General features: G+C 40.6%; 1 protein-coding gene across 2 annotated transcripts in view; it reads left to right on the forward strand.

Annotated features, from left to right (window-relative positions):
* Csmd1 (CUB and Sushi multiple domains 1) overlaps positions 1–23,434 on the forward strand; it is a 1,636,907-nt gene that overhangs the window by 486,347 nt on the left and 1,127,126 nt on the right. For both annotated transcript variants that reach the window (XM_048792812.1, XM_048792813.1), the window contains exon 3: positions 360–472. In XM_048792812.1, coding sequence (XP_048648769.1) covers positions 360–472 — 113 coding nt within the window. The remainder of the gene's footprint in view (positions 1–359; positions 473–23,434) is intronic.

Here is a 23,434-nt window from a genome sequence, read left to right on the forward strand (position 1 = left end):
AGAGAAAGAAAGAATTCAAAGCACATGCAAAGTCACAGGGAACTTGAATAAGGGGGGTTGTGCTTTCCTGTGGTAGCTTCCCATCCTGCGGGTAGAACAGTGGTGCATAATTCCTTCAAGAAGTGTCCTCAAAAGTTACTTAAGTAAACAAATTCTGGTGCTTGGTAATGCTTCAGTTCAGTCACTAGCAAAGTCACATGTGTGGATTGTCCGACTGTTTTGTGGCATCCCGCATGGGTAAGACTTTAAACGACTTCATCAAGTACGACTTTCAGGAAAATGTGTGCCTTTTCACTGTGCCATGTTCCTTCCCTTCAGCCAAACTCTGCTTCACCATGTTCCTCTTCTTTTGACTTTAGGCTGTCGGGATTTCAGCTGCCCTCCTCCATAGTGAGCTCCGGGTCTGTCCTCACTCTGTGGTTCACCACCGACTTCGCAGTGAGCGCCCAGGGCTTCAAGGCACTGTATGAAGGTAGGAGACTGCACTCGGCGCGCACACTCACTGCCTCCATGACCTGACATGCCACTCTGGGTCAGCCATGTTAGGAGGAAGCTTGCTGTGTGCATGGTTGGGTAATGATTGGCAGTTGGAAAGCACTATTTCCTACAATTGCCAAATTTTCGAGCACTAAATATTCTTAGTTTTCTGTTATTAATGGGAAATTTCTTGCTTGGGTTGTCCTTTTGTTGATGTGTGGTAGGGAAATTTTGAAAATATTGGATATAAATCTACTTGTATCACTCACTGTTCAGTGTGAAGAGTTCACTCACAATGTCCAAGAGTTGTGTGAAACTTTTCTGGTACTGTTGCTGATCAGGGTCTGAGGAAAGGCAATTGCATGACATAAAATTTTGCTATCCAAGTTGAAGGTTTTTTATTTCAATTTATTCCAATTTGTTATATGTGACCACAGAAATATTTTGGTGTTACTATTGTTGCATCCTTGCAAAGTGTGGGTATTTTGTTTTGTTTTTGTGTCTTCATATTTTGTAGTAGATACCTTTGAATTTTGCTATCATTATAAAGCTTGGTTTTGGGTGGAAATAAAAAAATAAAAAATTGAACTATAATAGAGGAAATGATTATTTTAGGCACTATGTTTGAATTGAACTAGTGACACTAAGTATAAAGGCTGAAGTGAGTCTACTTTAGTCTTGTTTGGCACTGAGATTTTAATTTTTTTTTTCCTGTGTCCTATAGTAGCTATCATTGTTAATATAAACTCTGGAGGCTCTAAGTTAAAAAGTAATAATTATAAGTGGAGTTATAAAGTAAGTCAACATTGTTTACTTTGGATGCCAAACTCTCCTAAGCCACATCTGCTCATGTTCTTATTTGTAATCCTCAGTACACCTGGGCACAAACATGCTTTGTGGAGAGTTTCAGTTTCACATGGTTAGTGTAGGTGAACTCAGAGGTAGGAGATTATCAGAAAATTTGAGGACAGAATGTTCTCCTTACACAGATAGATGAACAGAATGATTTTTTCTTTGATTTAAAGTTGTTTTTGGACTGGTGCTGAGGACTATCTATTCTTCGTATCCTAATAGCTTTGAGGATACCGCATTTGCGAATAAACCCACATCAATATCTGAAAAGTGTTAACCACCTTTAAGTAATTACTAACTGTCAAGGAAGAGTGTAATGTTTTGAAAGAAACAGGCTAGTTGAAGATTAATGGATGTGGTTCTGTTTCAAATTCAGTCAGACCTACATAGTACTGCCTGTAAACCATACAATCACATGGTTTATTTTCTACTAAGTTTGCAAAAGTATCACTAAAGCAATCCGTATCAGCTCCTTGTGAAGTACACCGTCTCTAACAAACATCGTGATAGATGCTCAGAAGTCTGATAATGCCTACAGTTGATGTTGCAGGAAAGGTTGATGTTCAGTGGTTGCCAGGGGAATAATTCTATCCAATCTTCTTGGAATATAATTGGTGTTACTTGTTGTCAGGATGGTACATTTAAAAAGATTGTTGGAATTGTCTCTATTTTCACATTATTCAAAAAGATCAAATAGGAAAATGACTAGAAAAGTCCATAGGACTGTAAGTTCTAAAATAAATGATTTTAAAAATGTATTTTATGAGAAAGCTTTTGTGTAATTTAGATTTTGAATAATAATATGATTATATTGTCTGATATTTACAAGTAAGTACAGCCGGTATTTTGAAAGAAAAAATTTAAAAGAACAGTTAAATACAAAAGTGCTTTGTCAGCAAAGCCAAAATTTCCTCCATCACTTAATATCTGTATTTAAAATATTCCTCAGTTAGCTTGAAGCTCTTCTGGGAAGATGGAAGTGCTCTATCAGGAGAAAACAAAGACCCCCGTCGTCCTCATGTTAGCCTGTGGAGGGAGGGCTCTTCTGCAAGTGGGGGAGGCTCCCCGTGCCCTCCCCCATGTTGTGTGGATCTTCCCAGTTCTGCAGGGAGCTGAAACAGCCGTGCCTCCCCAAGGCAGGGCCTGGGGAAAGCAGAGGTTTTATCCAGGACAGTGCATCAAACCTGCAGACTCGCTGCTTGAACGCAGGACACCTGGTAGATAAACCTTGGGAGCAGGGCCACCAACAGTGCAGAGACAGGTCTCAGTTTGGTGACAGTTGTACTGTGATGATTCAGATTTCCTTCCACCCCAGCCCTTTTTATTTGAAGAGATTGCTCATCTAGTAATTCTTTGAGCCAAATAATATAATAAAATTTTGATGTATGATTCAAGAGCTCTAAAGGAAATTGAATTTAGATTAAAATACTAAATCAACTATTAAAAATAAAATTTTATAGTTCTTAAAGTCGGACTGCTTTCTTCCCATTAAAATTAGGACTTATTTAGTATTACCAGATTGTTATTTATTTTTTTTTAGATTTAATTTATTGGCTTCATCTGAGGAAATCTTCTAAACTTCCAAGATCCATTGAAACATGATGACCTTGGCAGTGATCCTAATGTGGGCACTGAACTCCAATGCTTTTGGCAGTAATTTTGGGTAAACATGATTTACATAAATTATTATTCATATGTAGAAACATTAAGGTACATAATGAATGTGAAAACAATGAATTAAAATATTCCAATTAATGTGTTCAGCCATTGAATTTAACTCTGAAAATCAAATAGAAACACTTATGAATTTCCTCCTAACATTGCTCACTGAAAGTATTTGACTTTCTGCATATGAACCCTTTAGGGTCTTAGCAAGTAAGTTCATAGTTGTTGAAATCAGCACATTTTTCACTAGGAAATGCAGAATGAATTTACTAAATTAATAGAGTGCTCTTGTAATAGTTTATCTGCTAGTTCCATCCTTCAACAGTATTCTCCATTGTGAACTAAATAATTTGCATAAATTGCTGATGAATTTAAAAACAGAAAATATTAAGGTTATATATAATTTAAAATAGGACAAATGACTATAAAATTTCCTATATGTGCCCAAATTTGAAGTACCGTGTCCAAGAATAGCATTAATTCCTAAGTTTTTGGCCTATCTTCTTTCAAGATCTTAGTTAATTAAAATATAATGATTTGGTCATTAAGCTTATCTGTGTTCTAAGAAAAATGTCATCTGGGAGGTAAGAAAACTGTGGAAACATGGAAAACCTTAGGGATGAGGAGTTAGCACATCTAACCGGCAACACAAGGAGAAGGACTCTCCAAAGCTGGCCACTCTGCAGCTGCTTGTGTGTGTCTCAGGTTTTAGAAGGGAATGCCTTTATTTTCCTAAAGCTTCTACTTCTTACTAACAAAATAATTTAGTAACAAAAATGTTTAGTAACTCAGTAACAAAAATGTTGGAAACACTGGTGAGTGCATGGTGAAAACCCCTGGGCCAAGCATTTTAAATAAGATTGCGTTTGTTACTGTGCACCTTTACTTACTCCAGAACTCTTTCTATGTTTCATGAAATACTGGGTGATTTCTCAAATGCTGACTTTTAATAATGTAAGCACTGAATATATTTTTAATATTCAATTTTTGTGAATTATTTACCATAATTTAGGCTGGTTTCTTAGGGATCGTTTCATTTCATTTTGTTTTACATGAAATAAGTTTTCTTTGAAATTGTATTGTTTTCTGTCATCCAGTATTTTGTGAAGAACAAAGTTTGTATATAATACAACTTATAATTGGATCGAAAACACCAACTCTTTAAGTCCTTGGGTCCTGTGAGTGTTTATTCACCAGGATCAATACTTGCCGCACATAGGACATTTCTCAAAAGTCAAGGTAATTCCATAGATTTGGAACCAATTTTATTTTTAACTATTAGCAAATGCTTTATTCATGGAATGCCAAATTAAAAAAAAACATAAATGAAAATATATGCATTTTTGAGATGGATACTTTGCCATAATGAAATCGGCAAAGCAGAGGAAAGGGCAGCAAGGATTTCTTACTTAAGCAAAGCCAATGAGAAAGGAAGGGAATCTGTTCCCATTCAGAGGACTGTGGATGTGGTGGCTGGGAGAGGGGGAGGCTGTCTAACTCACCCAGCCTCCAGCTGTCTAACCCACCCAGCCTCCAGCCGGGGATCACTGAGTCCTGCCTTCACACACTCAGCATTTATCTCAGTTTCCAAGGTTCCATCTTCAAATCTGTTGGCCTTAAATTTTATGCATGAAATTATAAGAATCAGATTATCAGAATTTAGTTAAATGAACAAATCCTGGAGGTATAGTGTGGAGGAATTCCATATTACTAAAAAGCAAAGCTTCGCATATGGCAGGAAATTGCTTTTCATATTAAATAGCTTGTTTATTGAAGTGGGAAAATGCAATTGCTGATAAAGATGACCTAAAGGACTCCCTTGGATTCTAAGGAATTCTGTCATGTTTGTTTCTGTCTTAAAATCATTCATTCTATCAGCCATAACAGTATGTTCTGCCAATTAAAGTATGTGCCTCTGTGGATAGATGATAAATGATTGATAGACAGACAGACGGATGGATGGGTGCCTGGGATTGTGTAATGCTCTACATGCATTTCCTATAGTGAGGCTGTGAACTACAGTAATTAAATTTCTTAAAATCCCCTAAGTACTAACTAGTGAAGCAGAAACTCAACACCTATCTACATAACTTCTGAAGTTGTATTTCATAACCACTCACCATCCTCTCAGATATGGTTTATCTGTGAGTACACACCTGCGCAAATACGAATCCATGCACACATGTACATATTTATTTGTGAACGTCCACGTTTGCACAGAGAGGGTGTGTGGCGTGCGGCTAGATGATGGGACACACTGGGTCACCCCACATACTTTCCAGGATTTCACTTAGCATGTCTAGAACCTTGGAACAGAGCCTGTCCCCAGCACCAGTGACAGGAGGGAGGAATGGGGCCCAGCACTCAGGCTGCCCTAGGAGAGCAGGCAGGAGAAGGAGAGCCAGCCCCCCCCCACCCACACACACAGGGTGATCGTGAGGTCCATACTGACTTCCTCTGGAGGCACAGGGTTCAAGCTCGGGTGCTGGGGGCCTGCTTTATGCCAGGACCTGAGCTGAAGTCCCTGAGGAAGGCAGGCAGGAGGAGGATGTTTCTGAGTGAGGGAGAAAGGTGCAGGAATGTGGGAAAAGCAAGTGAGCAGCCTTGAGCAAGACCTGCTACATAGACAGGAGAGGGGAATGTGTAAGGGAGCTGGAGTTGAGGGAACTGGTTCCCAGAGGCCACAGGGAGCCTGGATCAGCCCGGCCTGGACTCTCCTGCCGTCAGGAAGCCCAGTGTACATGGTTCAACATGTGAGACAGGAAACTTGTGCTGTGAGGTGCTTCAAAACAAAAACAAACAAACAAACAAACAAAGCTGAATTCATTTCATTGTACTATGAAATAAAGTAGAACATTTTTTGAAGGTCTATGCTTCAGTTTTATAACTTTGTCAACTTTGGGTTTGTAATTCATAGTTTTAGTGTCCAAGATACATGCAGGGAGAAGGAGGAGAGATGGACTAAGTGAATTCTGAATTGCTATAGCACTTTTGAGCCATCAGATGGCACTTACTATGCCCTCTCTTGTGGCCATTTTTCTTTATGACATTGAGACAAAAATTGAATCTAAGAAAAATGTAAATCCTTCACATTTGACAGAGTAAATATTCAAAGATTCTTTTTTATAAAAACTGGGGAACAATAGGTCAAAAAGTATAAAGTGACATGTCAGGGTGGTTAGTTCCAATGCTCAGTTGCATGCTAGGATAACTATAGTTCAAAATAATACTAGTGTGTATTTCCAAACAGCTGGTAGAGATAGTTTTGAATAACCCTTCCACATAGAAACAATGAATTCATGAGGTGATGGGTGTTAAATATGCTTTGATTGTTATTTGATTACTATTCAATTTATGTTTGTACTGAAATCAATACACAATGCCCCATAAATATATACAATTATAATTTTAATTGAAAACAAAAGTTAGTAGTTGCAGAGTTCTGGGGCAGTCTTGAGGTCTTTCATCTACTTTGAGGTAAATCTCATTCAGGGTGAGGGATAGAGACCTACCTTCCTTCTTCTATATACAGATAGCCAGTTTTCCTAGCACCATTAAATAAGCTGTCTTTTCTCTAACATGAATTTGGCACCTTCATCAAGTACTGTGCCCACATGGGTCAGTCTCTGTGTCTTCTCTTCCATTGGTCTGCATGTCTATTTGGATGCCAACACCATTGGCATCTGTTACTATAGCTCTGTAAGATGATTTGAGATCAGGTTTTGTGAGGCCTACTGCGTCGCTCTTCTTGCTCAGGATTTCTTTGGATATTCTTGGTATTTTATTGTTTCAAATAAATTTTGGGACTGTTTTTTTTCCTAGTTCTATGAAGAATGTCATCAGTATTTTGATGAGGATTGCATTGAATCTGTATCACACTTTTTGGTGGTATGGTTGTTATGACAATATTAATTCTGCCTATTCAGAATCCTTCTGAGATCTTCTTCAGATTCTTTTCCAGTATTCCATAGTTTTTAATATAGAAATCTTTCACCTCTTTGGTTATATTTATTCCCAAGTGTGTGTTTGTTTTTGAAGACATTGTGAATAGGATAGTTTTCCTGATTTCTTTCTCAGCAGATTTATTATTTGAGTATAGGAAAGGGATTGAATTACATGTGTTGAACTTGTATCCTGCTAATTTGCTGGATTTATTTCTCAGCTCTAGAAATCTTCTGATAGAGTCTTTTTGGATCTTATGGTTAGAGGATCATGTCATTAGCAAGCAGAAAATTTGACTTCTTTTCCAGTTTGTATTTCTTTAATTTCCTTCTCTTGACTGACTTTTCTGGCTAGAATTTCAAGAACTGTGTTAAACAGAAGTGGTAATAGTAGCCATGAAAATCAAAAGTACATTGAGATTTCACCAGCTAGAGTGGAAGCCATCAAGAGTACAAATAAGAATAAATGATGATTAGGATATGTCAATAATGATAACTCATACTTTGTTGGGGGGACTGCAACTTAGTGCAATCTCTCTGGAAAGCAGTGTGGAGATTCCTCAAAAGAGTAGGAATAGGACCACCGTATGACCCAGATGTTCCACTCCTCAGTGTTTATCCAAAATAATAAAATAAGCATACTAGAATGATATATCCACATTAATGTTTATAGCTCCACAAATCATAATAGCCAAGCTATGGTACCAGCCCAGGTGCCTGTCAACAGATGAATGGATCAAGAAAATATTGTGTGTATACATACACACACACACACACTCTCACACAATGGAGTTTTGCTCAGCCATAAAGAATAACAAAGTCATGGCATTTACTATTAAATGTATGGAACTCGAGAACCTCACTGTCAGTGAAATACCCAAGACTCTGAATGTCAAGGGTCAAATGGTTTTCTCATATGCAGAAGCTAGATCAAAATAAGGGGGAAAAGAGGATCACATGAAAAGAAAGGGAGAGCAGTAGAGTAGAGAAAGGGAATAGACGGGGAAGGAGGGGGATGGGAAAAGGGGTGAACGGTGCAATGAAATTGACCAAATCATGCTGTGTACATATATGACTATACCACAGTGAATTTCAATTTTATGTGTATCTGTGAAGCACCATTTAAGAAAATGATAAGTAAATAGAAGGAAGACCAGTAGAATATAGGAAGAGGAATGGGGGAGGTAGGAGGGAGGGAAAAAGGAAGTACTAGGTACTAAAATAATATTCCTTGCATGTATGATATATCAAAATAAACCATACTGTTTTGTAAAACTATAATGCAAGCATTAAATTTAAAAAAATAATCTACTCATCTCTAACTTAATTTTATCAAGTAGTTCATATTACTTTCCTTCAAAACCTGAAATATATCTGCTGGTGAGAGTTACAGCTGAAAGAATGGAGCCTGACTCTCTCTCTGTTAGGACTGCCCGTCATCTAGAAGTCTCTGCAAGGGCACTGGAGTGATGTAAAGACTAAGAGGTTCTATGATCCTCTAATGGATCCTCTCTAAAATACAATTGTCTCAGTATCACCCACCAAATTAAACACAAACCAGAAATGAGTGAATACAAAAAAAAAAAAAACATTTATTCATTCATCATAATTTACTTTTCTGAACAGAGTGGCCTATATCTTCATACATCCCTTAAACTCCCAGCAGAGAAAGTGAATCTCCTAAACAGAGCCTTGTGGGTCTGGGTCTGATTGAGTAATTGACTCTGGGGCCAGGCGGGGCTTCATGCTGCCAGTGTGTCTCTTTGTTGGTTGAATATATTTGGCATTTCCCTCTGACACATCCCTCAAGCAGAATTTTCTTTCTTTTCACATCCATGGGTCTGGATTTAGAAAGAGCAGCTAGATTATTACCCTTCAAGCTCCAAGCTTTATTTAGAATGTCAGCACTGATTTATTTCTCCCTTGAAGTGATTACCCAAACTCAGCCTGAATTAAAGCATAGCGCGGGATGGATACACCTGGCAGGAGGAAGCCTTCCTGTCTGAGGACCGCGATAGCCCGGGAGCGGCCATCCGTTGTCCAGGCCTGCTCTCGGATACTGCTCAGATTTCCAACAATCCCAGAGGCTGCAGCAAATGTTCAACTCCTCGAACCTCTCTCCTCCTGAGGTCTCAGGTGTCCTAGGCTGGTGAATGCTGGCCTCTCATCAGTTAGGACACCCTGTCACCTCTCTGCAAGAAGAGCCAGCAATTATCACACTAATCCTGCTCAGGCTTAGTTACCAGTACCCAGGCACCTCTGTGCTCATTCTGCAGAGTTCTGCACCACCAAGTATATCACCAGCAATGTGAGATGGTATGAAAACACTTGAAAATACTTACCACATTAAGTTCTATAGCTCTGACATACATAATTATATACTTAAAATGCATTAATAGGGTAGATTTCATGTTGTGTTCTTACCACTATGAAATAAAATTAAAAAAAAAAAACTAATGCTTTTAGTATGTTAATACTAACATTTCCAAAATACCAAATAGAGAAATGAGTATTTTCCAAAGATCAACTTTAAAACACTCAAATAGAAGATGAATAGCTGCCACAGAAAGAAAATTTATCCCACCAACCTAGGCTCACCTGTTACCTGTGGCAACTGATAGATCTGATGAAGGAATAATAGATAAAGATGCTTTGGGCAGTCTGGGAGCCTAGTGAATGCATAGTGCCACAGGAAAGTGGTTTCCAGCCTAGCTCAGAGCAGGTGGGAACCTTTGCCCACAAGGGGCTGCACCTGCATTCAGCACCTGGGTGTGGGTATGCCTCACCTTCCAGTTCTTTGTGAGGATGCCTGTGATGGATCTGATCTTCTTAATTTGGGGTCATGGAAAACCATTAAGCTTCTATGAATCTTTGAAGTTATATGCCCACATTTGTATGCATTTGTGTTTTTCTGAGAAAAGTGTTTCTTGGACTTGAAGTTCTCAAAAGTTCCCCTTCTAATGAGAAGGACAGAATGGCATCTGCTGACACAGGCCTGGTCTGTTGACCTGCGGCACTATGGTCTGATTACTGGAGCTTATTCTATGACTCATTTCTGCTCTTGTGACTCCTAGTTGGAGCAAATACTCACCCGGTTGTAATTTGGTTTCACATAGAGGCCTGGAGTGGAAAAAAAAGGGACTGTCATATTAATATCAATGTAAATAGTCTAGTTCCAATGAACTGTGATTTATTAGTTTGGCATTTTGATTTTATATATTGGTTCTGTGTACATAATGTGCATTTTCCCCTGAGAGATGAATCTGCTCTAAGCCCTACAAAGTCTGCTTTCTGATTCAATAAAAATAGACCATCATAAATTCAGAAAGATAAATTTCCTTGTAAGGCCAATAGAGATATTGACCTTTCAACCTGAAAACACACACACACACACATACCCCTACACATTGTCGTGCATGGCTGTCCTTCAAACATCATCCTAAGAAAGGAGTTTTATTTAAAATTCTAGCTCTACAAAAAAGAATTAGTTTCAGCCCTGTATATGCATTGGCCTGAGGGGATGCAGGATGTCTGTGATACACAGAAGTAAAGAAAAATTCAGTGTGATCTCATTTAGGTAAAAAATACGTGTATAAGCATGTGAACCCACACGTGTGTGTGCTGATGTGTCCATGGACATGGTATATAGAGCATACACACATGCTTGTGAGCATTCTGAAATGTGCTCTGAAATGCCTCATTAGTTAATATGAATTACCTGGGGAGGAATTAGAATGACAGGAAAGAAGTAGCACTGGATTTTTTTCTGTATGACTGCATTATTTAGGTCACGGCAATGAACATTGAAAAAGTTAGATAATGAACATTATAAAATAAGAAATTTCTGAAGATGATGTGTAAATTAATATTCTTAAGTGGATCTCTGGCTCTTAACTGGAAATTGAATGAAAAGTTGAATTAAAAGTCCTCTGATACTTTTTTCAAATGATTGAGTTAATGAGTTCTAGGACCAGCACTGTAGCTGAATTTTTTTTTAATAAGAAAAAATGCATACTCTATAAAAATCTACTCTCACAGAAAATAATAGCCTGTCTAAAAGAAACACAATAAAAGGCAAGTTAATTCCACAGAAAAACTATCTCCAAAAATATTATTCAGAAACAAATTAAGGTATGGTTTTTATTTGTACTGGGAAGGGATTCCCAAATCATGAGTAGTTGCACTGTCAGTCCTTGACATATTTCATCTTGATTCATAATTAAAATTTCATCCTTTGTAAACAATAATCTCCCAAGGTTTTTTACTTTTTTATTCATTTTTCTCCCTACTCTTTTGTGTTATAGACAAATTGCTTATATGCTTACATGCTTACATAAACAGTATTTGATAATATATAATCTTAGGCAATGTTTGAGAAACAAATTTTAAAAACCCAAAACTTTATGAGTAAAAATGAGATGCTTTTCTCTCTCTCTCTCTCTCTCTCTCTCTCTCTCTCTCTCTCTCAGGTTCTTGTCCTTAATATGTGATTTCATTGCCAGATAGGTGACCTCTCCATTCAGTATCAGCAAGCCTTGACTATTGAACACTTCAAACAAAGAGCTAGGGAAAATTAATTGGTCACTTCTTCTAATTGTGAATTGTCTAACCTTCTTCCATGTGATGTCCCTCTCTCCTTTTGAAGTAATGCTTCCTTGCTCCTTTTTGGAACACCCATGTCTGTCTCTCTTCCCACTTCTCTGGGCCTTGTCTGGTTTGCCTAGTGGATTCCCAGCATCCGTGACCCCGTGCTTTCCCTGTCATGCTGTCAGTGGCTCCTCTTGTTTTCCTAAGGAGCCAGCAGTTGTGTTTTGGCTAAGGTTACTTTCTGTTGTTCTCAAATCATATATAGTTTTGCTCTTCTATGGTTTGTTGTTTATGTATTCCTTTCTTTATTTCCAAATTAACAAGGATACACAGTATAAACACTGAGGAAAGGGGACATTACCTTTCTTAGACTTGCTTCCAATTATAAACAGTTAATTTGAGGCAATATAAGAGGATGTGAGAGAATGACATCGATTTAGATTGTAACCAGAGAAAAATGTGGGCATACATTGAATTAAAAGAAAAGGAATCAAGACTGCTGAAAATAAGCACTAAATATTAAAATTAGAACAAAAATGTATTATAGTTTCATACATAAATTCATTTTAGTTTTAGAGAGGGAGAAGTGTCTCCCTTTAAGAGTCATTAGTGAAAGACATGCATCTTATATTAAATATAAGTAATCTGTAGTCATATGCATATGGCAAGAATAAAAACAAAACAAAACAAAAAAAACTTCCCTGTCTGGCAGCTAGTGAATTCAATGAAAGATGTACCTCTAAGTCATAAAAAGAGATACAAATATTAGTTTCATCTTCAGAGTACCCAGATCAGTCTTTAGGAAAGTCAAAGTTCATTTCGATTTCTAAATTGGCACGGAACATGCAAATTGTCTTTATTTATGGTATTCTTGTTACCTGAGGTTGACGGGTCATGTTTCTGCATCTAAGTAGACTTTATTCTGCAGTTTCTTTCTTATTTTCATTGGTTTTCTTGGATGTATCCAAGGAATGGCACCTTTCAACCTCACTTGATCACAGATATGGTTTTTACCACCACAAGGTTCATGTTCACAGCCATGGACACTTATGAGTTTATTCTTGGTTTCAACAAAATGAAGCACTGATATTATTAACAACTAGAAAGATGTCATTGGGTTTGTGAGTTTTCCTTGATCAGATAGTTCTTTAATTGTACATTTCACTTCTCCTTCCTTAGTGCTAATCAGGGCAATATCAAGCTAGATAAGATGTGTCTCCAATTGAGTCCAATTATTGATCCAAAAAGTGACATACAGAGGGGAAATTCACCTTTCAAATAAAGAAAATTTATGATTTCTGCAATTATTTGCATTAGCCCCAATCTTTTCTTTAACAGCTAACAATAGGGGCTGGGGTTGTAGCTCAGTGGTAGAGAGCTCATCTAGCATGTGCAAGGCTCTGGGGTCCAATCTTCAGCACCACATAAAAATAAACAAATAAAATAAAGGTATTGTGTCCAACTACACCTAAAAACTGAATATTAAAAAAAATGCATCGATGTTTAAAAAAAGCTAACACCAGCTAATATTTAATTACATGAGTAAGCTCCAATACCTATATGACAAAACTACAAGTGGCCTCCCTATATGTTTTAACTAGTTTCCTTGAAGATCTTTGTATTTCCATGACATGATCTCATATTTCATTCATACCTTCAGAGGACGGGGGGAATAACCCTATTTAATGAAAAGTGAGTGTCTAGGTCTATTCAACTTAGAACATGAACTTATATGTATCTGATGAAGCTTCAGTAATCATTTCAATCAAACTTATCTTGGAGATTTAGGTTTTGTTTTTTCAATTATGCATGTATTTTCCCTAAAACATGTTTTTTAAATATTAGAATAATGCAATGGAAAGCTACATTTGGGAAGGAGAGGAGGGTGGGAGAGTGGACAGCTGGTGCGTGGGACATTTCAGTTTCCTACTGCAGATCTGCCAGGGTGTAGGAGGAAAGCAAATGGGAGAGTTTGTGGAGGAATAAGATGCTGGGCACATTTCAGCTTTGGATGCATTATCCATCTTAACTCATGATGAGATTTCAACATTCTGCATCTGATTTTTCGTTTCGTAAGACTTTCACACTTGCTCAGAAACTTCCCATATGTCAAAATACTGACATGTATATCAAAATTTATGTATTTACTTGACTTTTTTGGGAAGAAGATTTTAGACTTATGAGTCATGGGAACAGTTGCATTTCCATCTGAGTGTAGTGATAACAGACTTATATATGTATTACTTAAATTCACAAAGTCAAAGGAACTAGCTAACATGTCATTACAATCAGTCTTTATATATGTATTAATGATGATTCAGAAATATAAATGTTATCACCTTTAACCTACTGTATAAAATTAATACAAACATTTTGGAGTCTACATTTATACAATGAATTGAATGCAACATTACAGTGTAATACAACATTACAATGTCACATGTAACATTAACATGTTTAGCATATTTAGATTGTGTTTCAGAAAAACTGAAATCAATTGTTTAAATTTTCCCCAGCTTTAATACAAGTTACTATTTTGCCCACTAAACTATTAAGTCACATCAATATTTTAAAGTTTTAAAAAATGTGCATGATATGTTATTTTTCATTTAATCCTTACAGGTAGAGACTTTATCCTACAGAGTTATTCTAAAGTAGAAGTTTTCTAAATGTCACATTGGCGTCCTGTGGTAGAGAGGAGCTGTGATGCAGGTTGTTTTTTTTTTTTTTTTCAATTGGCAAGCTTTCCTGTGAAAGGCCGGAGAGTGGATATTTTGGGCTACACGGCCCATCTGGCCTGTGTCCCTCTGCTCAACTCTGCTGCTGGGTGTGAAAGAACCACAGCACTAAGGCACAAGAACGTGGCGGTGTCCCAGCAAAACTGTTTGCAGAGATGGGGGTTTGAGGGCTGTGGAGAGAGTGAGGGGAAGTGTTCCCTTCTCTGGGACCCAGGTGTCCTTTCCTTCTAGGTCAGCGCAGCTCCACAGTGTGTCCCACTTTCTCAGTCCAGCAGACAACTGAGCCTTGAGCAAGAAGACCAAGGAGGAGCAACACCTACAATGTCCATTTACCAGTTCTGCTGTCACCATTAGGGCAGCTCTGTTGGCACCTTCCTCTGACACCAAATGACTCAGGAGTTTCAGTGAACTAAGTCTCTGTATTTGGGGTTGGCAGTCAAGACATGATCCAGCGTTGTTTGAAAGCACAGAACTTGTTGGGGTTGGGTACAGGGGCTGTGTTGGGCATGGGGGTGGGCATCTGTGCGTCTCTGGTCTCCCCACCCAGTCTTCCAACTTCCCCATGTCTGTGTTCTCTTCCCTGAATCTCCCATACCTTCAGGAGTTGGAACACTTTGCTTCGATTCCTAAAGTTCTTAGAGGCTTCAGGATGAAAGGTGATACCAGCTAATTAAAGTTCTTATTTCTCTCTTGTCATTGCCCAGAGGATCGGGTGTAGATCTATCAATACATCTGGCTACTGGGGTATAATATTCATGAGGTTGGGGGAGAGAGTCAAGTTCCATCGATCATCTCATTGTCCACTTATATTTCCCGACATTTTGTCATTTTGAATGTGGAGAATCAGCAGCTGGAGGCTCACTGTGAATAGCTCACATCTTTGTATTGGCTCTCTGAAGGTGAGTGTGCACTGGGTCCTTTACACCACTTGGGAAGAACATGGGGCACCTTACAGTATAAAATTGTCCCGGTGGAAAACGCCTGCTCAGCACAACTGGAGTGTAATATGTGCACTCTGACGCTCACTGCCATCTGACAGCTGCTTGGTCCCTCTGTGAAATGAATTAGTGCTGTCATTTTACTAATAGACCAAAAATAAAACCAGTGGCATTGTTTCCAGCAGGCAGTTCTAACAGAAGCCAGTCTGAGCACATCGCCTCCCTGCTCCTCACAGCCAGGCCTGTTTCCGGACAGGCCTCGGGAACATAAGGCAGCTCCCAGGTACAAATTGAGGGACCCAAAGCCCTCTCAGAGCGGGATTGCTTAGAGTAGACTCAAACTGGAAATAACAATCCTCGGTTCACAAACGGGGACCGAGGTTGACCACCCTCTTTATGCTCATGTGACTAGTGTGTAGCTTCTGCCAGAATTTAAACCATTTTTACTCTTAGAAAATTGAAAGCCAAACCTGGGTGGGATGCCTTTGATATATTAAGCTATCATTTTTCTTTTGGCTCATGCATTCTAACCTAAATATCCCCAGTTGATGTGGGCCGTCAGTTACCCTCCTTTGAATGAAACACAGGCGGTTTTGTCTTTTCGGAAGAACCGCAGCAGTGAGAGGGTGTCCCAGATGAGCACCGAATGGTGGGGATGACAGCTGGGACCCTGTGTGGCTCTGAAACTAGGCCCCCTAGTTGGCTGCAGCCTACTGCAATTGCTGACTCCTGGGCCTTGGGCAAAGAACTTAATCATCGTGTGCCTCCATTTTCACATCTCAAACCCAGGATGGTAGTTGTCAGAGGATCAGCATCACAGGCTGCCCATGAGAAGGAGATGTGAAAAGCTCAGGAAGGAGCCTGGCCCACAGTGAGCGCCACCTGCTGTGATGACTGGCTCCTGGTGTCACAGCACCAAGGTGGCTTGTAGTTCAGGTCCAGCTCACTGACGCTCAGCTTCAGCTGGTCAATAATATTGACCATCCTAATGTTGAATGTGATTGAAATGAATTTTTAGCATAAATAATATAAATATAAATAATGGATTATAAATATAAGTCATACAAATCATATAACAATACTTTTTAAAATTTATTTTAATTAGGTATTTAGGACAGCAGAATGCATTTTGATTCATTGTACACAATTTCAGCACAACTTTGTTTCTGTGGTTGTACACGGTGACTTACCATGTCTTAATAAAAATCTTACTATTGGCTAAAACTCACCTGGGTTTTAAATTTTTGTACTTATGATATTAAGTATCACCTCCGTCAAACTCATTTCTCCATATCCAGAGGCCTCCTATTTATATTTATATTCAATATATATCCAAGCTCGAGAAAGGCCTTTATTGAATTTTTTATGGAAAAATGTATGCACACAATTTTAATTAACACTAGAATAAAAAGTAAATGCTTATAAAATGCAAGGCTGGCTGGGCATGGGAGCACATACCTACGTTCCCTTAGGAGGCTCAGGCAGGAGGATTCCGAGTTCAAAGTCAGCCTCAGCAACTTAGTCAGGCCTTGGCAAAGCAGTGAGACCCTGCCTTAAAAAATCTAAAAAGGGCTGGGGATGTGGCTCAGTGTTTAAGCACCCTGGGTTCAATCCCTAGTACCAAAAGGGAAAAAAAATAAGAAAAGAAAAAGAAAAAAAGAAAATGCAAGGCTGGTAAATGGCTTCCTTGACCACCAGATGACAAAGATAAGGGTGACCCACACCCCTGGAGTATCCCACACCCTGTGGCTTTTCAAGAGGGGCTGCCCCGAGCAGTGCCACCCCAACTTAATGGGACTAGAGTCTGACCTCCCTGGACAGCCTCACGAGTTTTGGGTCTTGGAATACACACTTGAGAAAAGTGTCCTGAACCTCCCACTTTCCCAATCCCACGGAGCCCCTGATGTCCCTTCTGCAGATGGTACGCCACATTCCCCAGGACCGCCCAGTTTCCATTTTCCCTGGGTGTGCTACCTGTGGCAAGGTCAAGGTGATTAAAGATGAGACCTCTCGGCGCGGGAACACCTGGGCTACAGTTTAAGGCTGTCGATGAAGGACAGCCCCCGATGCAGGCTTCACTGGACTTGCTCCACAGGTAGAAACCATAGCAGGATGTACACCTTAGAAAGGCCCTTTCCAGAGGGACTTCCAGAGGGTCCAGCTGTACTCTGCCTCGGTATTTATACAAAAGAACTAAACGCAGCACGCCAAAGTGTGTGTGTGTGTCACAGGACAGTCACAGTGGCCAAGGTAGGGAACCGACCTAGGTGTCTGTCAACGGATGAATGGTAAAGGAGACGTGGTATGTTTACATAAAGGTATATGCTTAGACATAAGGAAAAACGAACTTATGTCGTTTGTAGGAAAATGGATGGAAATTGAGACCATAATTTTGAGCAAAATAAGTCAGATTCAGAAGAGTACCACATGTTTTCCTTCATAGAGGAAAAAGGGAATGCTCGGAAAGTGGGAGAGTAGCCATGAGAGAAGAGGGAGGTGATGGGGAGGGCAGAGGAGACTGGTGTGCTGGGTCTACACCGACGTCGTTGTGTCTTTAATGCTGTGCCAGGATGCTGCAGTGGACGCAGCATTCTGTGTAACCGAGACGCTGGAGAAGCGAAAAGGAAAAGGGGAGACTTGAAGCCAGGCATTTGCTTCAAGGCATTTGCCCAGGAGACTGTTCTATTTCTTATAAATACCCATATTTATTAATCCACTTAAAAAAATAAAGATCTATTATTGGGGATAGTTTTAATAAGTAGATCACAATAAATAAACATGCATTTTGATTCACTCAGACTTTGACATTGAGTTACTTTTAGGGTATTTACAGTCACTTATGCAGAAAACTATGTTAAATTTAAGCTATTACTAAAATTCACCTTTTCTGAGGTTATAGACTGCCAACATTAAAATTAATAAAAACAAAAGTGCATTCTATTTTCTTCTCATAAAATTGATATTTCTGTTGCTCTACAAGTATTTACTGACTACCTAATATCTAATAGACATTTCCTAGGAATTAGATATTCAGCTTTGGGCAAAACAGACAAAACCCCTTTGCTCATGTCTCCCTGCTCATGTAGGTACCTGTAAGGGAAAAACGGGTGTGACTGAAACACACAGCCCGTCACCTGTGAGAACTGTTAGGACAGGGTCGGAACCCCAGAGCCCGTAAGGGTGGAGAGCAGTGAGGACCTCAGGGTTAAATAGCGCTGTCGGGAAGGTTTTCAGGAGAAAGGGAGCAAGCAGAGGGATTCCGAGGAATTCATTCCTGGAAGCAGAACCAGGAAGCATCCGGGGAGCCTGGGATGGGCTCTCTGTGGTTAACTTGGAATAAATTTTAATATTGCCACCAACAGAATTTACTAGATGAAGCTTTGAGAAACAGGGATCTGGGGGTGACTGAGGTTTCTGGAGGTGGAGGACACGTCCAGGGAAGGAGAGGTCTCATGGGTGGTGTGTGGGGAGAGGACTGGGGGGTCCTTTGTAGGTAAGGAGCATGACAATAAGACACCCAGGGCCGATTCATCGCCAGCGGCTGGGTTTACAGTGTGGATCTCAGCAGAGGGAACCAGGATGGAGATGAGACCCTGGAGGTCCGAGGAGAGAACCAAGTGCTGGCCACTCCAGGGTGTGGCACCAGAGAGATGAGGGGTCCCCATGCCCAGACAGGAAGTTCAGCTGGTGAGGAGGGGGAAATCTGGAGGGTGGGCTGACCTGGACGCTGCTGAGGAACTCCTCAGGAAGAGAGGAGAGCCCAGCTCTGTCCAGTGGTTCTAAAGTGGTGATGCATCGACGGGGTAATTGCTACCAGCACTTCACCACAGGGAGGTCGCGGTGGCCTGCACGAGGACAGTTTGGAGTGGAGTGGAGTGTGAGACTCTTACTGGGAGGAGTCAAAAGAGCATCAGAAGAGAAAAGTTTGGGGTAGCAGGGAATTCTGCTCAAAAATAAAAAGTAGAATGGAAAGCTATAGAGCTGGGGTGGAAGGAGGCTAGGGAAAGGGAAATGTTCTTCTTTTTCTTTTTTGCTTTTAAGGTGGGAGAAATTATATGATCTTTGCATGGTCATGGTGATGTGTGAGTAGAAAGAGAAAAACCTGCAATGATGGGGAGAATGGCTGAGCAATATCCTAAGCAAGCAAGGCTTCCTCTTAGGCAAGGGAGGAAGGGCACTGGGGCAGATGCCCGCAGATGGACAGGTAAGGGCAGAGGGCTCATGGTATCTGTTTTCGCATCCCTTCTGCTTTTCCCAGGGAAATGAAGAGACCCACTAAGGGGAGCAGTACTGTTCTACCCCACAGCGTTTTCTAGGGGAGTGCTCTTTGGGACAGTGCTCTTTGGGAAGGATGAAGGGGATATTGGGAGGAGGGCACACGTGGGCAAGCGTTATTTGCTGTCCTGTGGTTGAGACAGGAGGAGAGAGGGCCGTATCAGTGTGAGCGGCTCCCCAGCCTGGCAGGGCACACAGAAGGGAGTGGTCTCCAGAGAGGAGCAGAGGAGCTGAGACCCACTCAGTGGAGTGTGAGGACAAAGCGTAGACTTGAAGTAAGGGCAGGTCGGGGACTCAGCGGCAGGAGGAAGGTGGCAGAGTTGTAGGTTCTGGGGTTCTCCTGGGAAGGAGCTGGAAGGAGAGACAGGAAGTCCAAGACTCAGAACGGAACTGTGGGTGTGACAAAGTCCAGGCTCTGACCAAGTGAGTGACGAAACAGGGCTGAAGACAAGTGCACTGGAAAAGAGGAAGTGAGAACCCAGGAAGCCACAGGATGAGACGATCTGAGGGCACCAGGAATTGTGACAGGTGGCCCAGAGGCCGGGTGAGTGATCCTAGAGCCAAAATCCTCACGGTGCGAGATGCATCTGACAGAGCTGGGGAGGGGCTCCAGTCAGGGGAGGGTCAGTGGGCCATTCTTCAGACAGAAGATCCCAAGCTGGGAACTCGGTGTGGGAATGAGGCGGAGGGGCCCAAGGAGCAGAGGGCCACATGGAGCCGTCAGGCTGTGCACAGCAGGCCTGAGAGAAGCAGCATAGAGAGGTCCCTGGTGTCAGCTAGGAGGCGAAGGGGACACTCAGAGAGCAGAGGTTGGTGGGGAGGTGAGGTTTCCTTGTTTGGGATGTGAATAAAATGAGACAGGTTTGTGAGCCCCTCGGAGACCTAGGCTCCGGAGGTGACTGGGGCGAGAGGGAGGGAAGGCAGCTGATTAGTTCCCAGTGCACAAAGAGGATGTCAAAGACAGAACTCCATGCTGTCATATTATAATAAGTATATTATTATTTAGGTCATATATTATATATTGCTCTTATAACATATTGGTAAATGTTATTAAAACGCATGATTGTGGGTTTCAAGACATATATTATATGTGATGTTTAAAGTAAGCATACTGCCAGGCACGGAAGCACACACCTGGAGATGAGAGGATCCGGATTCCAAGGCCAGCCTTGGCAACAGTGAGGCCCTAAGCAACTCATTGAGACTCTGTCTCTAAATAAAATACAGAATAGGGCTGGTGATGTGGCTCAGTGGCCCTGAGTTCAATCCCTGGTACCCAAATAAATAAAGTAAGTAAGTAAGCACACAGTGCCCACATTGTGAAGCCCTTGTGGAGCCTTCCTCCCACCCTGATGGAGACATGTTCCCAGGAAACCTTAACTTTCCATCTTCAAACCACCGCTCGTCAGTGCTTCTGCCTGTAGGCAAAGCCCTTTCCTTCATCTAGAATTTCCTATTGCACGCTCAGTGCTGCACTACTTTGCAGATCTGAATGTCAACAGTGCACTTTAAGAATTCATTGGCTCTTGTTAAATTACTGTTGGAATATAAAACTTAAATTTTATTTAAAATAAAGCTGTGAAGTTGGTATTCTACATCAAACATTGCACTGCAAGAAAAATAAACACCTGGTAAACCCATGGTGAGTTCAATTCTCCTACCATTAAATTAAAAAATGTACTTCCGATGATCTAATGATCTTTTAAAAGCATTAGCTCATCAAGGCATTTCAAAAGAGCCAAAATAAAAATATAAAAAAAATGCATACACTCTGCAAGAGAGGCACTCTTAGAAACAAAGTGTCCATTAAAAAATTTGAAAAAAATAAGAAGAAATTAGTGTGAACCAGCCTAATTTGTATTAAATTTGAAGACTAGGAGGCTGCAGGTCAGACTAGTCTGCCTCCATGGTACTCAGCTCCACCAGTTTTCACGGGAGTAATTGTTGATGGGGCTGGCCCCAAGCCTGCGTGTCAGCGGGGAGGGAGGGCCACTTATTGACATTGCTAGGACCAGGAGCATACCTACATCTTCAGTGTTCCATGTGTATACATGCACAAATGCACAGCAAGTGCAGCATGGATGTGTAAGTGCTTCCAGGAGGAAGCAGGCACACGGCATGCCTGAGGGACAGGGAGCTGAGAAATCCAGCGTGCCTGCATCTTGCTTATTTTCACTCACAGGACCAGAGAATCAGACTTCTTCCAAGTCCATAAGTTTGCAACTACTGTCCTTCCAAACGGCTTTGTCTACAGCTTGTATTTAATCAGTCATTACTTCCCCAACCACAGCTATGCTTTCCCAACTAGAGTATAGACCCCGTGTACTACTTTAATTTATTTGTATTTAAATCTCTATTTTGGCCTGGTGGTATTATGCATAAGTTATTTATGTACGTGTCTGTGTACCTCCACTAGATGGTGTGGATATGCAACTTGGGAAGAGAGATGTATTAGTGTGGTACTGACGTTGCAGTGTGTGGAGCTATAGGTGAGGTCTGGGGAGTTGAGACAACACTGTACTTCCCATGAGAACTTCACATAGGTGACATTTAATTACCTTGGTGAACATTTAATCTGGAATCATTTTCTCACCCATTGGACTTAGGAAACTTACTTCAATAATCCACAAAAATCCCATGAAAATTTGCAGATAGACTCACAAGAGCAAAGATCAGAGGCCCGATGTATAAAACAAAAATATTCATTAGCTTTGATATGAAACTGCTTTGTCCAGAAAAATTTCTATAACATAAAATTAAGCTGCTAATTCCTATGCACTGTGATTTAAATAGCAAATGATCGGGCCCATTGAGTTGGCCTAACAACATCTATGGCAAGACCTCGGTGGGGCAAAGATGAAGAGAGAGATCAGGGGTTGGAGGATCTAGAGAGTAACGAGCCTGTGTGTTAGGCTATGGAGATCATATGTAAGCAGAAGACCAGAAAGAGGACTCCTGATTTGTAAAATTGAGGCCAATTTCTTACATCACTACATTAACCTGCTTGCACATCACCTATGGTGCACGTGCTTCACTTCTTATTCTATCCATAACCTAGGATGTCTCTGCGTTCTGTCTTAAATTGCTTTGGTGGTCTTCCGGGTAGAATTGAAGGTCCCTGTTAGTCCTAGTGGTCCTTTGGTGGTGGTGGCTTGTGGGGAGGAGTCACACACAAGGGAAAAGGTGTTTTGCATTGTGTTCTCCACGTGAACTGCCATAGCAACCTCCTGCGCACCATTCTTTTTTTTTTTTTTCAATATATGACAGTGGAATGCATTACGATTCTTATTACACATACAGAGCGCAATTTTTCATATCTCTGGTTGTATATTCACACTAATTCGTGTCTTCATACATGTATTTTGGATAATAATGATCATCACGTTCCACCATCATTATTTACCCCATGCCTCTACCTTCCCCTTCAACCCCTCTGCCCTATTTAGAGTTTGTCTATTCCTCCCTTGCTCCTGTTCCGTATCCCACGATGAATCAGTCTCCTTATATCAGAGAAAACATTCAGCATTTGTTTTTGGAGATTGGCTCCTTAGCATTATCTTCTCTAACTCCATCCATTTACCTACAAATGCCATGATTTTATTCTCGTTTATTGCTGAGTAATATTCCATTGGGTATATATGCCACATTTTTATATCTGTTTATCTATTGAAGGACATCTAGGTTGTTTCCAAAGTTTAGCTATTGTGAATTGTGCTGCTATAGACATTGATATGGCTGTGTCCCTGAAGTATGCTGTTTTTAATTCCTTTGGGTGTAGACTGAGGAGAGGGATAACTTGATCAAATGGTGTTTCCATTCCCAATTTTCCAAGGAATCTCCATATGCTTTCCATATTTGCTGCACCAATTTGCAGTCCCACCAGCAGTGTATGAGTGTGCCTTTTCCCCACATCCTCACCAACACTTATTGTTGTTTGTATTCTTAATAGCTGCCATTCTGA

Source organism: Marmota marmota, unplaced genomic scaffold, assembly GCF_001458135.2.
Source record: "Marmota marmota marmota unplaced genomic scaffold, marMar, whole genome shotgun sequence".
Lineage (NCBI taxonomy): Eukaryota > Metazoa > Chordata > Mammalia > Rodentia > Sciuridae > Marmota > Marmota marmota.